Here is a 15,494-nt window from a genome sequence, read left to right on the forward strand (position 1 = left end):
GGTATTTAAATCGAGGTATAGTTGGTTAGTTGGTGAGTTACTCTGTTTCCCAAATTTCGGCAATAAATATATTATCACATTTGGTCACATCCCCCTATTCTCTCTTCTAGAATATATTATATTACTTTAATGTCTTAATAAACCATGAGGTATTTATGTAGTAGTTGTGGCGATATAATTGTGGGATGCTACAGGCCTATAATCCAGTGACCAACTCTTGACATAGGGGTGTGACGGTAGTGACACCCGAGCAAAAATTAATATTATAGTTTGATTGTTAGCCGGGTATTACAATCCATGAGTAGTAACCAGTAATATAACCAGAATAGAAGGACAATTCGGTGACTAGTGACAATGCGGTAGAGTAGGGTGATGCCGAGATGAAGCAATAAGATATGGCTGCACATATCAGTGCATGGAAGAGGGAGGTTGAACCAGCAAATAAAAGAACAATATGGATGTTATAAATACACATAATCCAAATCGAAGTGGCATGCACCCGAGATTGCCTCTATTGCCTAATACCGATAGTCGAAATAATAGGCGATGTATTGTAGTAAAATTGCTTGCTTCTCAAACGATTGATGACAATGGCCATCATTAAGTAAACAGAAATCCGTGCTCAGTGATGTTGACGATTGGAATGAAGGTCGTCGTTGCACTCGCTGCGACTAATTTCAGACAAGTATATTATATATTGTGCGTGGTTTTATTCAATTCGATTTTTGTAGGACGGCTTCAACGACCCTAGTAGGTTAAATGGAAAACAACGAAGATTTTATCAAAAGGCCATGGTGGTCAAATAAAGAAGAAAACAAAAATCAAAATCCTTCAAATACATCCAGATTATCAACAGCTTCAGATATATAGTCATATCGTTTTTCATAAGCGTATTCCCAATATTTTAACAGCGTTCCCTCTGGTCCACTTATAAAAAAACAAGGGTCGTGTCGTTTGTTAAAACATTCATGGTGTTGGGTGTACACATTCTGTCCTACAGCATCTTTAATGTCATAAAACTTCACATTTTCTGCATCATTCGGAAAGTGGGCGGCACCATTGTATAAAATAGGAATAATATTGGAACTAATCATGGCGACAGGTCCAACACAATTCAAGAATAAATATCCAGTCTTACTTTTAAAACGGGTGTCAAATATGAACCATGGGTTTGTTAGGTTTCCTTTTTTTTCCGAGAGGTGTACTATGCAGAAAATAGTTTTTGTAGTCCCAGTATATGACGGTAAAAATTTAATAAGAAGGTAGAAAATATCAGCCGTTGTGTCATCGTTCAACCATATGACGAATTCTGTGTTTTGGCAGTATTCTGTTATCCATTTTAAACCCAGCACAGATTTTAATGTCAAATTTTCATTAGTATCTAAAAAATCAACTTGGATCGTGTCACCATATCTATTATGTTCAGCTTTTATCCGATTTTGCAAAGAACCATTTAACACAGAACCCAGTATAAAAAACACAATTCTTATTGGTGCCGGTAGAATTGTTCGATTTCCAATGGTATTTCTCATTCGTTCCCGTTGTTTAAAATTACCGGGTACTGAATTAACAACAATTATAGTAAAGAAGTACTTAACACTGTTACAAATAGAAGGATTATTCAATAAATAATTTCTATATACAGTCCATGGAATTTTTCTATTAGTCTTGATTGAAACTTCCCGCAATCCATATGTTTTACTGTACGAACCGCCATTTTTACATTCTATTAAATGCGAACTAGATGTCTCTATAAGTGGACATATTACTAAATATATTAGATAAACGAATACCAAAATTACACATGTTATTTTTAGGCTCTCGGACTGATAAACCCGAACTTTTGTAGATATCCGCCGCTCGTGGTATAAATCATCTACCAACAGCATATTGACAGAAAGTTTCTTGCTGCAGTTATTTATCTTCTTTACATTCCTTTTGCGAATAATCTGGAATCTGTTCACGTGAAATAAATATACAGTGGTTTAGACACTACGTAAATTGCGAAGTGTGGAGTTCCCATAGAAATCATTTCAATCTTCTGAAACGCTTTCCGAAATGATATTTTGTTTTTCGAGTATTAATACTTCGTCCCCGCTGTGTTTCCATTCCAGAGAAAATGTTACGTTCTTAAAACATGCGAGAATTTAATTACCGGTAATCAAAAGGTAGACCTGTGTTTGATACCTGAAAGAAGAACAGCCCCTTTTATAAATCCTCTTATTAAACATGCATTATGCAAGAGCTAAATCTGATTATTGCAAGTCTTAATTTAGGCTTCAGATGTTATAGAAATTATAAATTAGATCTTTATTTAAACAACAAGACCAAAATCAACTCTGTAGACCCACGGATGGCTCCTCGATTTAAATAGGATTTCACTAATTGATTAAATCAAATAAGGGGTAACCTGATGAAAATACGTCAGTTAGATCGAGGCTAAATGATAGAGTGTACTTAGCGAGGCCGCTGTAAAGCGTTTCCGTATGCCATTGAAAACTTTACTTGATAATCGAGATATGTAGGTGGAGTTAACGCCTGTCAATCAAACGATCGGCGAAAGTGAAGACACATTTCGCTACCATTTCTAGGCAAATATTACAACGATGATAACTATGTTCAGAATAAAGTAATTTGACTGAATTTTTCAATGTATTCTTCTTTCATCATCTACTTTTGAACTGTTATAGCAAGAATGGCCAACTCTCTATAAAAATCTCCCATAATGTATCTTTAAATGCCGTTGGCGCCATAATTACCTGTTGTAATCGTAAATAATCAGAATCTGTTAAACGATTTTTATTCTTACAGTTATACCAATCTGTCGAGCGTGCAATACAGGTGATTTGAGAGACGGAAATATTTTATATTGACATTCTGCAAAATGTGGGCATTGTTATATTCGATAGGCGTTTGTCATTTGAACGTTCACAAGATTCTATAAAGTCACCAAGGGCTATAACTCTAGAAGTTATTATCTAAAATTCATCTGGCAAGGCATATTTTAGAGTTTCTCTTTGTTAATTGCATTAATTTTATCAAGCGAAAATCGTTATACACGGATATAAAGAAATCTTACTTGCAAAAGTCTCCCCTCGTTAATAATGATTAAAACAACAACCTTATAGGATCGTCTCCAAATTATATAAGTCCACATCTTTCATTTCATTTCACTGATATGCAATGGAAATGGCTGTGGTTCCTTCTATAGTGTGAGGCGTGATAACCATATATATTACAACCATTAGCTTAAATATTAATGTTTTCCGCAATATGTTGTTCATATAATATCACGACGACGTTATTTATTTAAATGACTTCCGCAAGCATATATGGTATAATCGTTTACCGTATAGCAATGTACAAAAGAAAAAGAATATAGTTTTGATATTTTAAACAGAAAAGAATTGAATGTTAGTAACGCAGTGAATCAGACAGACCTGTCACGCACCGGGTTTTGGCCAATCGATAACGATTTCTGTGAAAGCCCTTTATATCAAGTTTGGATTTATTATTTTCTTCTTACTTTTTTATTGCAAGAATTAATAACATTGAAAATGCACAGCACAATTAGAAAGAGATGCACTACACAATATCATGTGATCCTCATCTCTGATGTTCTTGAAAGACTAAACCTCGAGCACGAAAACCGCCACTTATATGGCCAAATGTAAGAAAGGGTTTCACTTGTATTTCGTATAAGTCCAGAGGTTTAGATTCAAGTGTACAGACCTACAAAAAAAATGCAAGTTGAAATCTTGACTATTTCGGCGGATTCCTAACAAGTATCTTCTCGGTCTAAAATTGCTAACCGCCACTCTCTTGTCTAAGTACTGTTTGTAAACTGATACGATGGTGTTACCATGGATTTCTTCAGATTTCCACATAAAGGAAAATTGTATAGATGATTTGACAAGGGTGATCCTGCTACTTTAAATGAAGAAACGGTCTAGTTGGTGGGAAACAAAATCTAAAATTCAAATCTATTTACATTGTAAAACAGTGGTTGTTTTAACGGCTTAAACACATTGCATAACCGTTAGTTACCTAATTCTCTATTTGGCGGTAATAAGTCAGCGCTTTGTTTCCACTTTAAAATTAAAGTTTATCTCAAAATGACCGTACACTATCAATAACAGAGAGAGAGAAGAGAGAGAGAGAGAGAGAGAGAGAGAGTTTAACGTCCACTCGACACAAACTAGGTCATTCGGGACTAACATATGGTTTAATTTTATTTCAATAATTCGCTTGCGCGTATGGGTCTTTAGCAGTGGGAGCAAACCGGAGGACCCGGAGAAAACCCACGGGGTTGGACAGGCGACCCTACTCCTTGTCACGTACAACCGGAGATTCGAAACCACACCAGTTGACTCAATGACAGACTTGATGATACAGCGTGCACACGTTAACCATTCAGCCATCCACCCCCCCCCCCCCCTAATAACAACAGCTGCGGTCAATATATTGTTCTCTACAGTTTTAGTATTAGCATACATGTATTATCAAATTTGCAATGCGTGTTTTACAATACCATTAATGATGTAACTGGACAGTTTTACATGTAATAATAAGCCTACACAAGAATAGAAATATCAAAAAAGTAATCAGATTCCAGATTATAAGACAGCAGGCCCTAATTATCTATTTAATTTGATAAATGTAGGCCTATCCTATTATTCATTGTCAATTTATATTTGACTTTCAATATTTGTTATCGTTTTACTTTTACTTGTTACTCACATTTGTGTAGTCCCTTTGTTTAAGCACCACGTACAGAGCAGTCAGACTGACTGAATGTTCAGCGTTATGGAAAAGGATTATTATTATTATTATTTCGCCCGTAATCTGAAATGCAAGTGGGTATAGACAATGACTTCAGTTGCAAAGCCACATAAACAATCGCTGCGATGAGAGGTTTTTTTTTTCGGGCATTTCGTTTCTCCCCCCCCCCCCCCCTACTCCAATAAAAACTGATCGGGCTCGTAGGAATATGCATAGAATGTCTGTATCAAGGATGGTGAGTTGATCTGGCGTCCGCGTATTAATGAACAAGCATCATTACGACCAAATAATAATAATTAAAACGACTAAAATGTAGATAAACCTTTGGATTAATAACTCTGCTTTAAATGGTTAGGCTGGGTTACAGATGTACGCGAATAATTCGTTTCTTTGACAGAAATTTAGATTAGTCCGAAATTTTATTCCGAAAAGATTTTGCTAAATAGAGTTACTTCCCTTTAACTGTGACCTCATGAGGAGAACCCCGGAAGATAAAATTGTGGCAGGCCAGAGTAGATAATAACATCTCACTCTCGGTTTATTTACTTTCCAGCACATGTAGGATGACAGAAGTCTTAAATACTCAACGTCTATGGGAAACACGATAAATTTAGCCATGACCTAATCGACAAAAGCTGTGGTGTAGCAAAGCAAACTTCAGGAAAAAGAAAGAGTTTCCATTATTAGGCTATTTAAAGAGGAGGAATCGGAGAAGGTAAAAAATTAAAATGGCTGCCCCCATACCCATCGCTAATGGCATTGGTGGGGGGCTGTCGGAACCAGAAATAGTTGAAATTCTCCGACCATTAGAAATCGGCCTAGTGACAACCTTGTTTTTCTATAGAAAGAAACCAGAAAGAAGAACTTTAAAAGTCAAATTAGAAACCAGGCAGTTGATATGGATCAAAAGTGTTGGTGGACGTCCTGAAGGAGTAGGTTCGTGTAACTTGGCCTAATACTTTTAATATTATTATTGATCTTATATCATTTAAGGTAGATCTAGACTTATTGATGATTGTCATAATTGTACAAATTATAGTAGCCCAATAGCAGTTGTTGCATTGCCATTGATTGATTGAGACTAATTCTGTAATGCCATATATAGATGATAGGATTAGGCCTAGTTCAACTCTGAACGTAGATCTCATGTACATGTACGTTCAGGACTCTTCTATTGAATCCTTGTCGACAAAATTTGGCTTCCCAGTCAATTTTACTGGACAACTTTTTACTGCTAAATGGTCGCGTGTCAGTCCCTGTGAGCGCCTGAACAATGTAACTGAACATCTAAGTGAGAAAATACGTGTAAGACCTTGCTTACCTCGCTAGAACCAGTATGAGTGACAAAACACGCTGTTGAAAAATACGTCCCTCTCTTCTTACGGCCAAGACTGACTTCATTGAAAGGGTAACGTACAAATTTACGAACTCAGCCATATAATATGAAACGAAATTTAGGTAAGCCTGGAAGAAAAAAATTGAAATCTTTGTAACGTACAGGGTGAGTGTAATTAGATAACAAACCTTAGTCTCTCAACCCTCCGTGTTTCAAGATAAGACATGAGCCCATTACCTATAACGTTGCAGCTGCGGGAGCGATTCACACCCGGCATTTTTAAACAAAATTGACAATAGTTTTAATCAAAACAACGATTGATTATTGTTATTTATAATATTTCTACAACACCCAACTACAATTAAGCATATAATCCTACCTGAAACGGGTACAAATCAACGTTTTTAAAATCGAGGCGTTAAGAGGTTACTAAGACCGCCATCTTTATAAACGATATGCTGTCATCATGAAGGCGGGGCTAAATATAAGGCTTTATAACAGCCAATCAAAAGGACAATCGAAAGCACAATAACTATGAATGGATTTCGATGGCAGTGAAATGTCAGACAAAAACAACGCTTCATTAATTTAAATGCGAATATTTGGAGTTAGGCGACAGTTGTGCCACTACATTGGCCTCTGTAAGTTTAATTAATCATAATATCATAAACTTATCTATTTTAAAGATGTTACATGCATTAATAAAGAAATTGAATTTGCCACTTGGAACTAAAGGCATCCAATCGTAGCTAAAAACAAACACATCAGTATATCTCAACGTTTTTAGCTACGTTCTCGTAGCTAGAGTGTAATGAGACCTATGTTCAGAGCTGAACTAGATTGGGCCTAGGCTACTCCTGGTTGGGTGACCCGTGCACCCAAAATTTTCTGTACAAAAAGTTGGTCTTGACAACTTGACGACAAGGCGAATGTACTCACTTCAGTTGCTTGTCTCGAACTGATTTTTCGCTTACTACCCAGTATGATAATACTCAAGCGGTAGAGTCTATGATACTATAAATAGCACTTGCAATTCTCTAAACATCTATCAACTATTACATCCATAAAAAATCTATTGTTGACGATTCTGAATAGCAGTAATATTTAGCTTATTGGTTACAGTATAACAGCAGCTTTAGAAATTACGTTTGTTTTATTTTTTAAATTGCTTTATCATTAACTGTACCATTCGGAGCGGCATCTTTTGGTTAAGTACAAATAACAATATCTCTGAAATACTTGCGTTGGGCAAGAACATGATACTAGCAGTAGTTTCATTATACTTTTACAAGGTTCTTAAAACAATTGTCAAGTTGCCCAACGTGCATGTTTCTAAATTCAATTTCTTGTTCCAGCTTTCTGCTATGTTTCGTAAAAAAGTAGTCTTGATTATCCCGGCCTGTCAATCAAACGTAGAATGGTTGGTAGACTGGGTAAGCGAGACTGCTTTCAAAACAAGGGCACGTAACCTGTTATGGCCGACATTCGTAACCATCTTTCAGTGTATTATTTATGGATGATTAAATGGTCATACATGTAGCTTATTAAGTACAACATGACCATTTATTTAGTGACTATAAATGTTTGAAACTGATATAAGGCTTGGTGTATATAAATATTGTGGTGTAATTGTCGAGATATTTGGAGATATACTATTCAAAAAAAGTAGGGGATATTTGATTTTTAAGTGTTATTAAAGTCACCTAATGAAACTGACGAAGAAACAAATGACAAAATGAAATGAAGTTCACATTCATCGATTTATTCCAAATGATCGTTAGACTAAGTAAGGCACAGACTGACCATTATAAGGGTAAAATGATACCCGGGGTCAAACAGCAAAGTTACCACAGCATCACAACCAAGTCAGTAACGGGTAAATCCTCCTCTGTTTGCCAAACAAGCATTGATCCGACGTGGCATACTCCTAATGAGACGTCTAAGGTCATTTTGGTCCAGATTGTCCCATTCCTGTTGCAACGCAGCAGCAAGTTCTTGGACATTGGCAGGACGTTGTTGACGTTGACGTAACCTCTGTCCAAGCATGTCCCAGACATGCTCGATGGGGGAGAGGTCGGGACTCAGTGCTGGCCAAGGTAATGTGGTGATGTTCTGTTGTTGGAGGTAACCTGTAACGATCCTGGCCCTGTGACATCTTGCGTTGTCATCCTGGAAGATGAAACGGCGGCCATGACGTCGTGCGAACGGCACAACATGGACTGCCAAGATGTTGTCCCGGTAGTACTGGCCTGTAACACGCCCTGCAACAACATGTAAAGCCGTTCTTCCAGCAACAGTGATGCCTCCCCACACCATAACAGAACCACCCCCAAATCGATCATGTCTGATGACGTTAACGTCTTGGAAGCGCTCGTTTCGACGACGCCACACCCTCCTACGTCTGTCCAAAAAATCAACAGTGAACCTTGACTCATCTGAAAACATCACATTGCTCCAGCGTCGATTATCCCAGTGTTGACGATCCCTACACCAACGACGTCTTGCCTGAATGTGATGATCTCTCAAACAAGGGATCACGCGAGGACGTCGGGCGCGAAGGTGACCCCTATGCAGTCGATTCCGAATCGTCTGGCCACTCACTCTCACACCAGTGTCTGTTTGAAGACGAGCGCTGATCTGATTTGCTGTGATGACACGATTTCTCAAGGCCAAGGTACGGATAAATCGATCCTGGGCTTGAGTTGTCACCCTTGGTCGACCTGAGCGTGGTCTGTCCTGTACAGATTGTGTATCACGGTATCTGGACCATAGCCTGCTTATGACAGACTGAGAAACATTCATCGTCCGCACCACAACCGCCTGTGTTGTGCCGATCTGTAGCATGCCAAGGGCACGTAACCTTTCATTTTGGGTAAGCCGACGCATATCAAAATTTGTTTTCTGGTCACTAAAACAATTAAACTGATGTTTCCACCCTGGAATTCAATGCCACAATGACTGTAACATTCAAAGTCAGAGTCGTGCAAATCTTGGGTTGGACCCCCATGATGATCCCAAGCATCACCTGCATTCCATGTGGTAGCTATTGGTGCGTTTGGGCGTCACATGTAACTGGAAATGTTTCTTCTGTTAGGTTCTATAGTGACTTTTTTCGTAGTCATTTGCATATTTTAGTATTATGCCCCCAAAATCAAATATCCCCTACTTTTTTTGAATAGTATATTTATTTATGGTGGGGTACCCTACCACTGGGATATGATTCCAATTGCTTGTGGACGTTCTAGAGCATACAAAAGTTACGATCCGATGCTTTGAGATTTTAATTGTGAACTTGTTGCCATAAAGTACATGTAAGATGAACCCTTTTGAAATTCATCCAGAAGCTACATGTAGTTCAAGACTTTAAATTATGTAAACAGCGACCCCCATTATTAAAGATACATTATGGGAGATTCGATAACGAGTTGGCAGTTCTCACTATAATAATTAAAAACTAGATAACGTAAAGGCAATTTGCTGAAAATTTCATTCAAATTGATCCACCATGAACCGAGAACTAAGCGAATAAAATTTCTGCCTAGCCTCGGTCATCATTACTAAAGTCAGTACGTTAAAGAGCATAGTCTCGATTATCCATTTAATTGTTTAATCGAGAAGGAAAGTCATGCAGTAAATCGGATCATAATCCACTTAAGATCGCAGGCTAGCGATGCCATCTAGAGTTGATTATGGTCTGGATAAGTTAATTAATGTCTAATTTATAATTTAGATAACATTTCAGGCCTAAAGAAAGACCTGCAATAGGCAGATTTAGCTCTTGCATAATGTATGTTTAATAGCTTTGACAGCTAAGCTGTTTGTATAAGCTGTTTGCGGGCTTATGGTTCATTGACTGTCATTAATCATCTTCATACAGGAATTGCAAACAGAAATACTGGTAGATGTATTTCAGTATTTGCTAATGGTTGTGGTTATATCTGAACTGAAATCAATGCGGATTATATTACTCACTTTAATTCTATACACGTATTTATGTTACAGTTCCAATATCGATTTTATATTCACATCTGTAATGGAAAATATATTTAAGTTTTATTGTCTTTATTGCACAAGGAATACCGCTTTTAATAATTATTGATTTTCTTCATTTTAATAAAGCTAGGAAAGATTCAATTTGATTTTTGATATTCTGCTAAACGTCTATGTAAGCTTACTGTTACGTTTCTGAAATTGAAATTAGATTTTAAACAAAAGATAATTATGCTTTAATATGCCCACACTGAGGGAACAATCACTATTGATAATAATCATTCTGTGACCTTGTGAAGCTTCAGTTTTTATATATATATATCCACATTTTCATGTTGACTTATATTGTCATCGTCTCTGGACATCCATTCACATTTTGTTTCTGGACACTCTGTATGTTTATCTCCCCGAGATCTTGGTTCCTTTTGATATTGGCATGTATCGGATCGTAACTTGATGTATTTAGCTTGTGGACACTCTAGAGGTCACAATTTTTATCCGATTTTGATGAAACTTAAGATGTATGTTTACAACTTATTTTCGGTTCCTTTCGATATTCGCGCATATCGGACTGTAACTTCCAGGATTATGGACCCTGATTGTACGAAAAATCGTGTTTTAAGCTTGTGGACCCTCGAGAGGTCACAATTTTTTTCCGATTTAAAAAACGTTTTAATATATCACCGTTACACCACAATGACAGATGAACTTGGATTTCGTAAAAATCGGACCAAAACATATGTAGTAATACTGGTACCAAGGTTGTGGACTCTCTAGTCTAGAGGTCACAATTTTTATGCAATTTTGATGATATATTTTTATATCCCAAAGATCTGGGTTCCTGTCGATACTTGCAAGTATAGAAACGTAATGGCCTGGTTTATGACCCCCGATTGTTCAAAAAATCGCTTTTTTTAGCTTGTTCTCTGTCCATCTCTGGCAAAATGTGGGCATATCTTGCATGGCAACTGCTTGTTATCAGATTTATTTCAAAGTTTGTATGAACCATAATGTTCCACAACTCTCCGTTCTGAAGCTATGTCCCCTTTGTTAAAAACATTAAACACAATAGAATAGTTTAAATCAGATTTTTGGAAGCCATGGTGGCTAAGTGGCTAAGATGCTAGGTCACTAGGCTGCATTGGCCGAGAAAGTTCAGCAGGATTTTCATGCATGCTTTCCCCTTGTCAGTGATACAGGACGGAGGGCCCGACAAGAACAGTTGTCCTAGTCATTCGCATGGGATGGAAAACCGAGGACCTGTGTATACATTGGCATGCACATAAAAGATCCCTTGGCAGTTGGAATTTGTTATAAGAGTAGGCCATTTTGCCACAGCCCGAGCAAAATTTCCCTCATTGCATACTGTATGGCGAATGCTCGTCTTCATTAGCCCAGTTGGAGCAGAACAGTAGGACGTTAAATTTCATTTAAATTAGATTTTTAACAAATTTGGTAGGATACATTAGGGGTAAAACGGGGGTGAGGGGTAGAACCCTGTTGATATTCAGTATTCTGCACCATTCTGTTCTGCAGATGACAGACAAACCCTCTAAATATTCAGCCTTCTATGACTTTCCGTTCCATTTACTGTAGGCTACCCCTTTCCCTAAAACCCTGTGAATGCGATAGAGGCTGCCAATCTTTTCAAGCTTCTGTACATGATAGAGATTAGATTTCTTGAAGGCATCAAATTTGATCAACATCCAAATTTAATGTAAGCTGTGGACATATTTCAAGTTTCCACATTTGTGTGGCTAATTTTATATAAGATTATTATATGATAAAGATGTGTGCTGAATTCTCTCAACTTCATGAACAATTAGACACACATAATTTTACTACCCAGTTGATGATTAGTACCGTACATGTTTACTAAATACCGGTACCGGTATGTAGAAAAGAAAAACCTCTTTGAATCAACCCAATGCTCCTAGTCCTACCATATTAAAATTGGCAATTCAAAACAATTATCTGTGTCAATCATAATAAATCTGGTATCCATGTTCTTTTCTGCTCGTGTTATATTATAAATACAGTGGACTCTGTCACATCCGACCTCTGAATACTCTGGCACTCTGTGAAATCCGACATCATTTTCATGTCCCAATTTATTTCCTTATTATTTCAGCCAAAAAATCTTTGAGTAATCCGTACTCTGAATATTCCAAATTACGACATCAATCGGCCATCCCATCACATGATTTCCATTTGAATCAACACTGTATAATCCGGCCTTCAATCGGTGGGTGTGAAGCCACGAAAGATTAACAGGCAATCACCAAACTCGCTCGCATAGGTCTTTGTTGATTACTTTGATAATTTTATAATCTCTTATAAGACAGTTGTGACAAATACCCACAAATTTTCCAACGAAAATATTCCCAGCACCTGTTGGAAACATTCGTTGCGCATGCCGATTGAACCTGAATACCCAAGTTTGTTCACCCTACGGATCTATCCGAACTGTGTGACGATAACCTGGACATAGAACGACAGATTATCAATGAACACGTGACACCAAAGACAAGTGTGCAATCAACTGAAGACGATGAAAAAGATAAATTAACGACAGGCTTGACCTATTCAAAATGCCTACGCATGTTAAATGAAATAAAAATTAATGTAAAAAAATTTTGAATGTACAGAAAGGTTTATCATTTTTAAAGGGAATAACGTTCTGGGGATTCCAAGCTACATTACAATAATACTTCCGGTTTTCGAAGTTGCAATAATAATTCCGGTTTGGAGAAAACTGAGTATTCGGACGATACCGTATGATGTTGGATTTGACAGAGTCCACTATACATGTAATTAAATGTAAGAATTGCTATTATTGTCATTATACGCCCACATTTTCATGTGGACATATTGTTGTCGCCCCTGTCTGTCCGTCCGTCCACAGGTCACAATTTTATTCGATTTTGACGAAACTTGAAATATACATGTAGGTCTATTTCCCAAAGATGAAGCTTGTTATGTATGTTTATAACCCAAAGATCATGGTTCCTGTTGATATTCAAGCATTACGTTTCGTAACGTCCTGAATTATGGCGCCTGATTGTACGAAAAATCGTGTTTTTAGCTTGTGGTACCTCTAGAGGTCACAATTGTTATCCGATTTAAAAAACGTTTGATCACTGTAATGTCGGTTGAGTTTAAAATTTGTGAAAATCGGACCAAAACTTTTGGACAAAATGGCCGCCCCGCATACGCAAATAGCGTAAAAGTATGTCATACCAAGGTTGTGGACCCTCTAGAAGTAGAAGTCACAGTTTTTATCAGATTTTGATTGAACTTAAAATATATGTTTATGTCCCAAAGATCTTGGTTCCTTTTGCTACTTGCGCATATCAGACCATAACTTCCTGGATTATGGCCCCTGATTGTACGAAAAATCGTGTTTTTTAGCTTGTGAATTCCTCTAGAGGTCACAATTTTTTATCCGATTTTTAAAAAGCGTTTAAATATATCACCATTTCACCATAAAGAATGTTAAATTCAAATTTCGGGAAAATCGAAATGAAACTGCCCGACAAAATGGCCACTCTTTGTATGCAAATTGTGTAAAAGTATGTAATACAAAGGCTGTGGACCCTCTAGAGGTCACAATTTTTATCCGATTTTGATGAAACTTAAAATATATATTCATATCCCAAAGATCTCAGTCCCTTTTGATATTTGCACATTTCAGATCATAACTTTCTGGATTATGGCCCCTGATTGTATGAAAAATCACTTTTGTTTTAAGCTTGTTCTCTATCAATCTCTTTCAAAATGTGGGTGTATCTTGTCTGGCAACCGCTGTCTTTTTATTTTTGGCAATAAATTCCAGTTTGTTAGTTTCTGATTTTCATAATGACAAAATGATGTTAGAGGCAATCCTTTTCACCTGCTGTTTTGAAAGTTTATTTTGGATAGCTTGATAAAAATTGTGGGTGTTTTGAAACTGCTTTAGTCTATTTTCTTGTTGATACAAAAACGTTATCATTAAAAAAAATAATCACCATTGAAGGCTAAAATATATATTTTTTTAAGAACGCAGGGGCTTATTAAAATGGGTTCTCCTGCTTTTAATTGAGCTAGGATGTTCAAACATGGTGTAATTGTAACGGAGTGTGATGATAAATCATGGCGGGACGATTTCACGGTGACTAAATGGGTAAGACGCTGACTCACTAGCCTGGATGTCGGGTGTTCGATCCCTGCATTGGCCGAAAAAGTTCATCCAAATTTGTCGGTGTGGTTCTCCCTTGTCAGTGATGCAGGACGGAGGACCTGACAAGGACAGCTGTGTAGTCGTTCGGATGGGACGGAAAACAGAGGTCCCCTACATTGGCATGCACGTAAAAGATCCCTTCGCAGTTGGAATTTGATATAAAAGTACGTCATAGTGCCGCTGTTCGGGCAAAATTTCCTGCATAGCACACTGTATGGCATATGCCCGTCTTCATCAGAACAGTGGGACGTTAAACCCCATTTCATTTCATTTCTTACCCAATACCACCCGAATACCACTCCAATATTACCACATACTATCCAATACTACAACATAATGGTGCAAAATAACCATATTTCTTGATTTTTTCAAAAATAGTGAGATATATCGTGGGAAATGTACTTCAAATGTGATTAACGATGTCTGGCTGTTCCATTTCCTCCCTTTATCACCCAAATCAAGCAAATAATAACCCAATACTACCAAATACTTATCAAATACTACCCAATATTATAAAATACAAACCTAATATCGCCAATTAGCAGCACATCAGTATAATAATTGCAACGTATAATCGATAATTTGCAGAAAATTGAAATATTTACGCAACTGATAAATAGATTAATCATCTTGTTGGCTTTGCAGTTTGTTTCCAAGAAGACAAAGTGAAAATAAGGAAAACAAGTTGTTATAGATAGATGCCCCCGCTATAGTTTATTCATCCAATATTATTAATATACATGTATAACATAACATAAAATAAAAAGAGTTTTAAAGTAGCTAAGTCTCTAACTCAATATCATCCAAAATCTTCCACATTAAAAACACAAATTATTTGTCAATTCAAATCAACATTGGTCTTGTGATCTTACAGGGAAAAGATGGGCTTCTGATATCCAATATTTAAGACAAACTAAACATTTTACCATTGGTACACGAATCGTGTACCATAATACGTTTCAGGCCCATTCTAACAAGGGACTCGGAGAACGAGTCTAGACATTCAACAAGTCATGTGAAACGGTGACGGCATATTCATATTGGGAGAGTATGCGCAATAAATACTATGTAGACTAGAATAACCAGACGCTAGAAATTTTCATCCGATAGAGACTTCTGACATATTTCGCCGAACGTAACTGATTTGAAATTAGAGTAAAAATGGAA

At 37.0% G+C, this 15,494-nt stretch overlaps 1 protein-coding gene across 1 annotated transcript in view; it reads left to right on the forward strand.

The window, feature by feature from the left end:
* Positions 1 to 5,252: 5,252 nt before the first annotated feature.
* LOC126815318 (1-phosphatidylinositol 4,5-bisphosphate phosphodiesterase gamma-1) overlaps positions 5,253 to 15,494 on the forward strand; it is a 68,468-nt gene continuing 58,226 nt past the window's right edge. Inside the window, exon 1 of the mRNA XM_050540889.2 lies at positions 5,253 to 5,718. Within this exon, the coding sequence (XP_050396846.1) occupies positions 5,511 to 5,718 (208 nt within the window). The 5' untranslated portion in view covers positions 5,253 to 5,510. The remainder of the gene's footprint in view (positions 5,719 to 15,494) is intronic.

Source organism: Patella vulgata, chromosome 3 (assembly GCF_932274485.2).
Source record: "Patella vulgata chromosome 3, xgPatVulg1.2, whole genome shotgun sequence".
Lineage (NCBI taxonomy): Eukaryota > Metazoa > Mollusca > Gastropoda > Patellidae > Patella > Patella vulgata.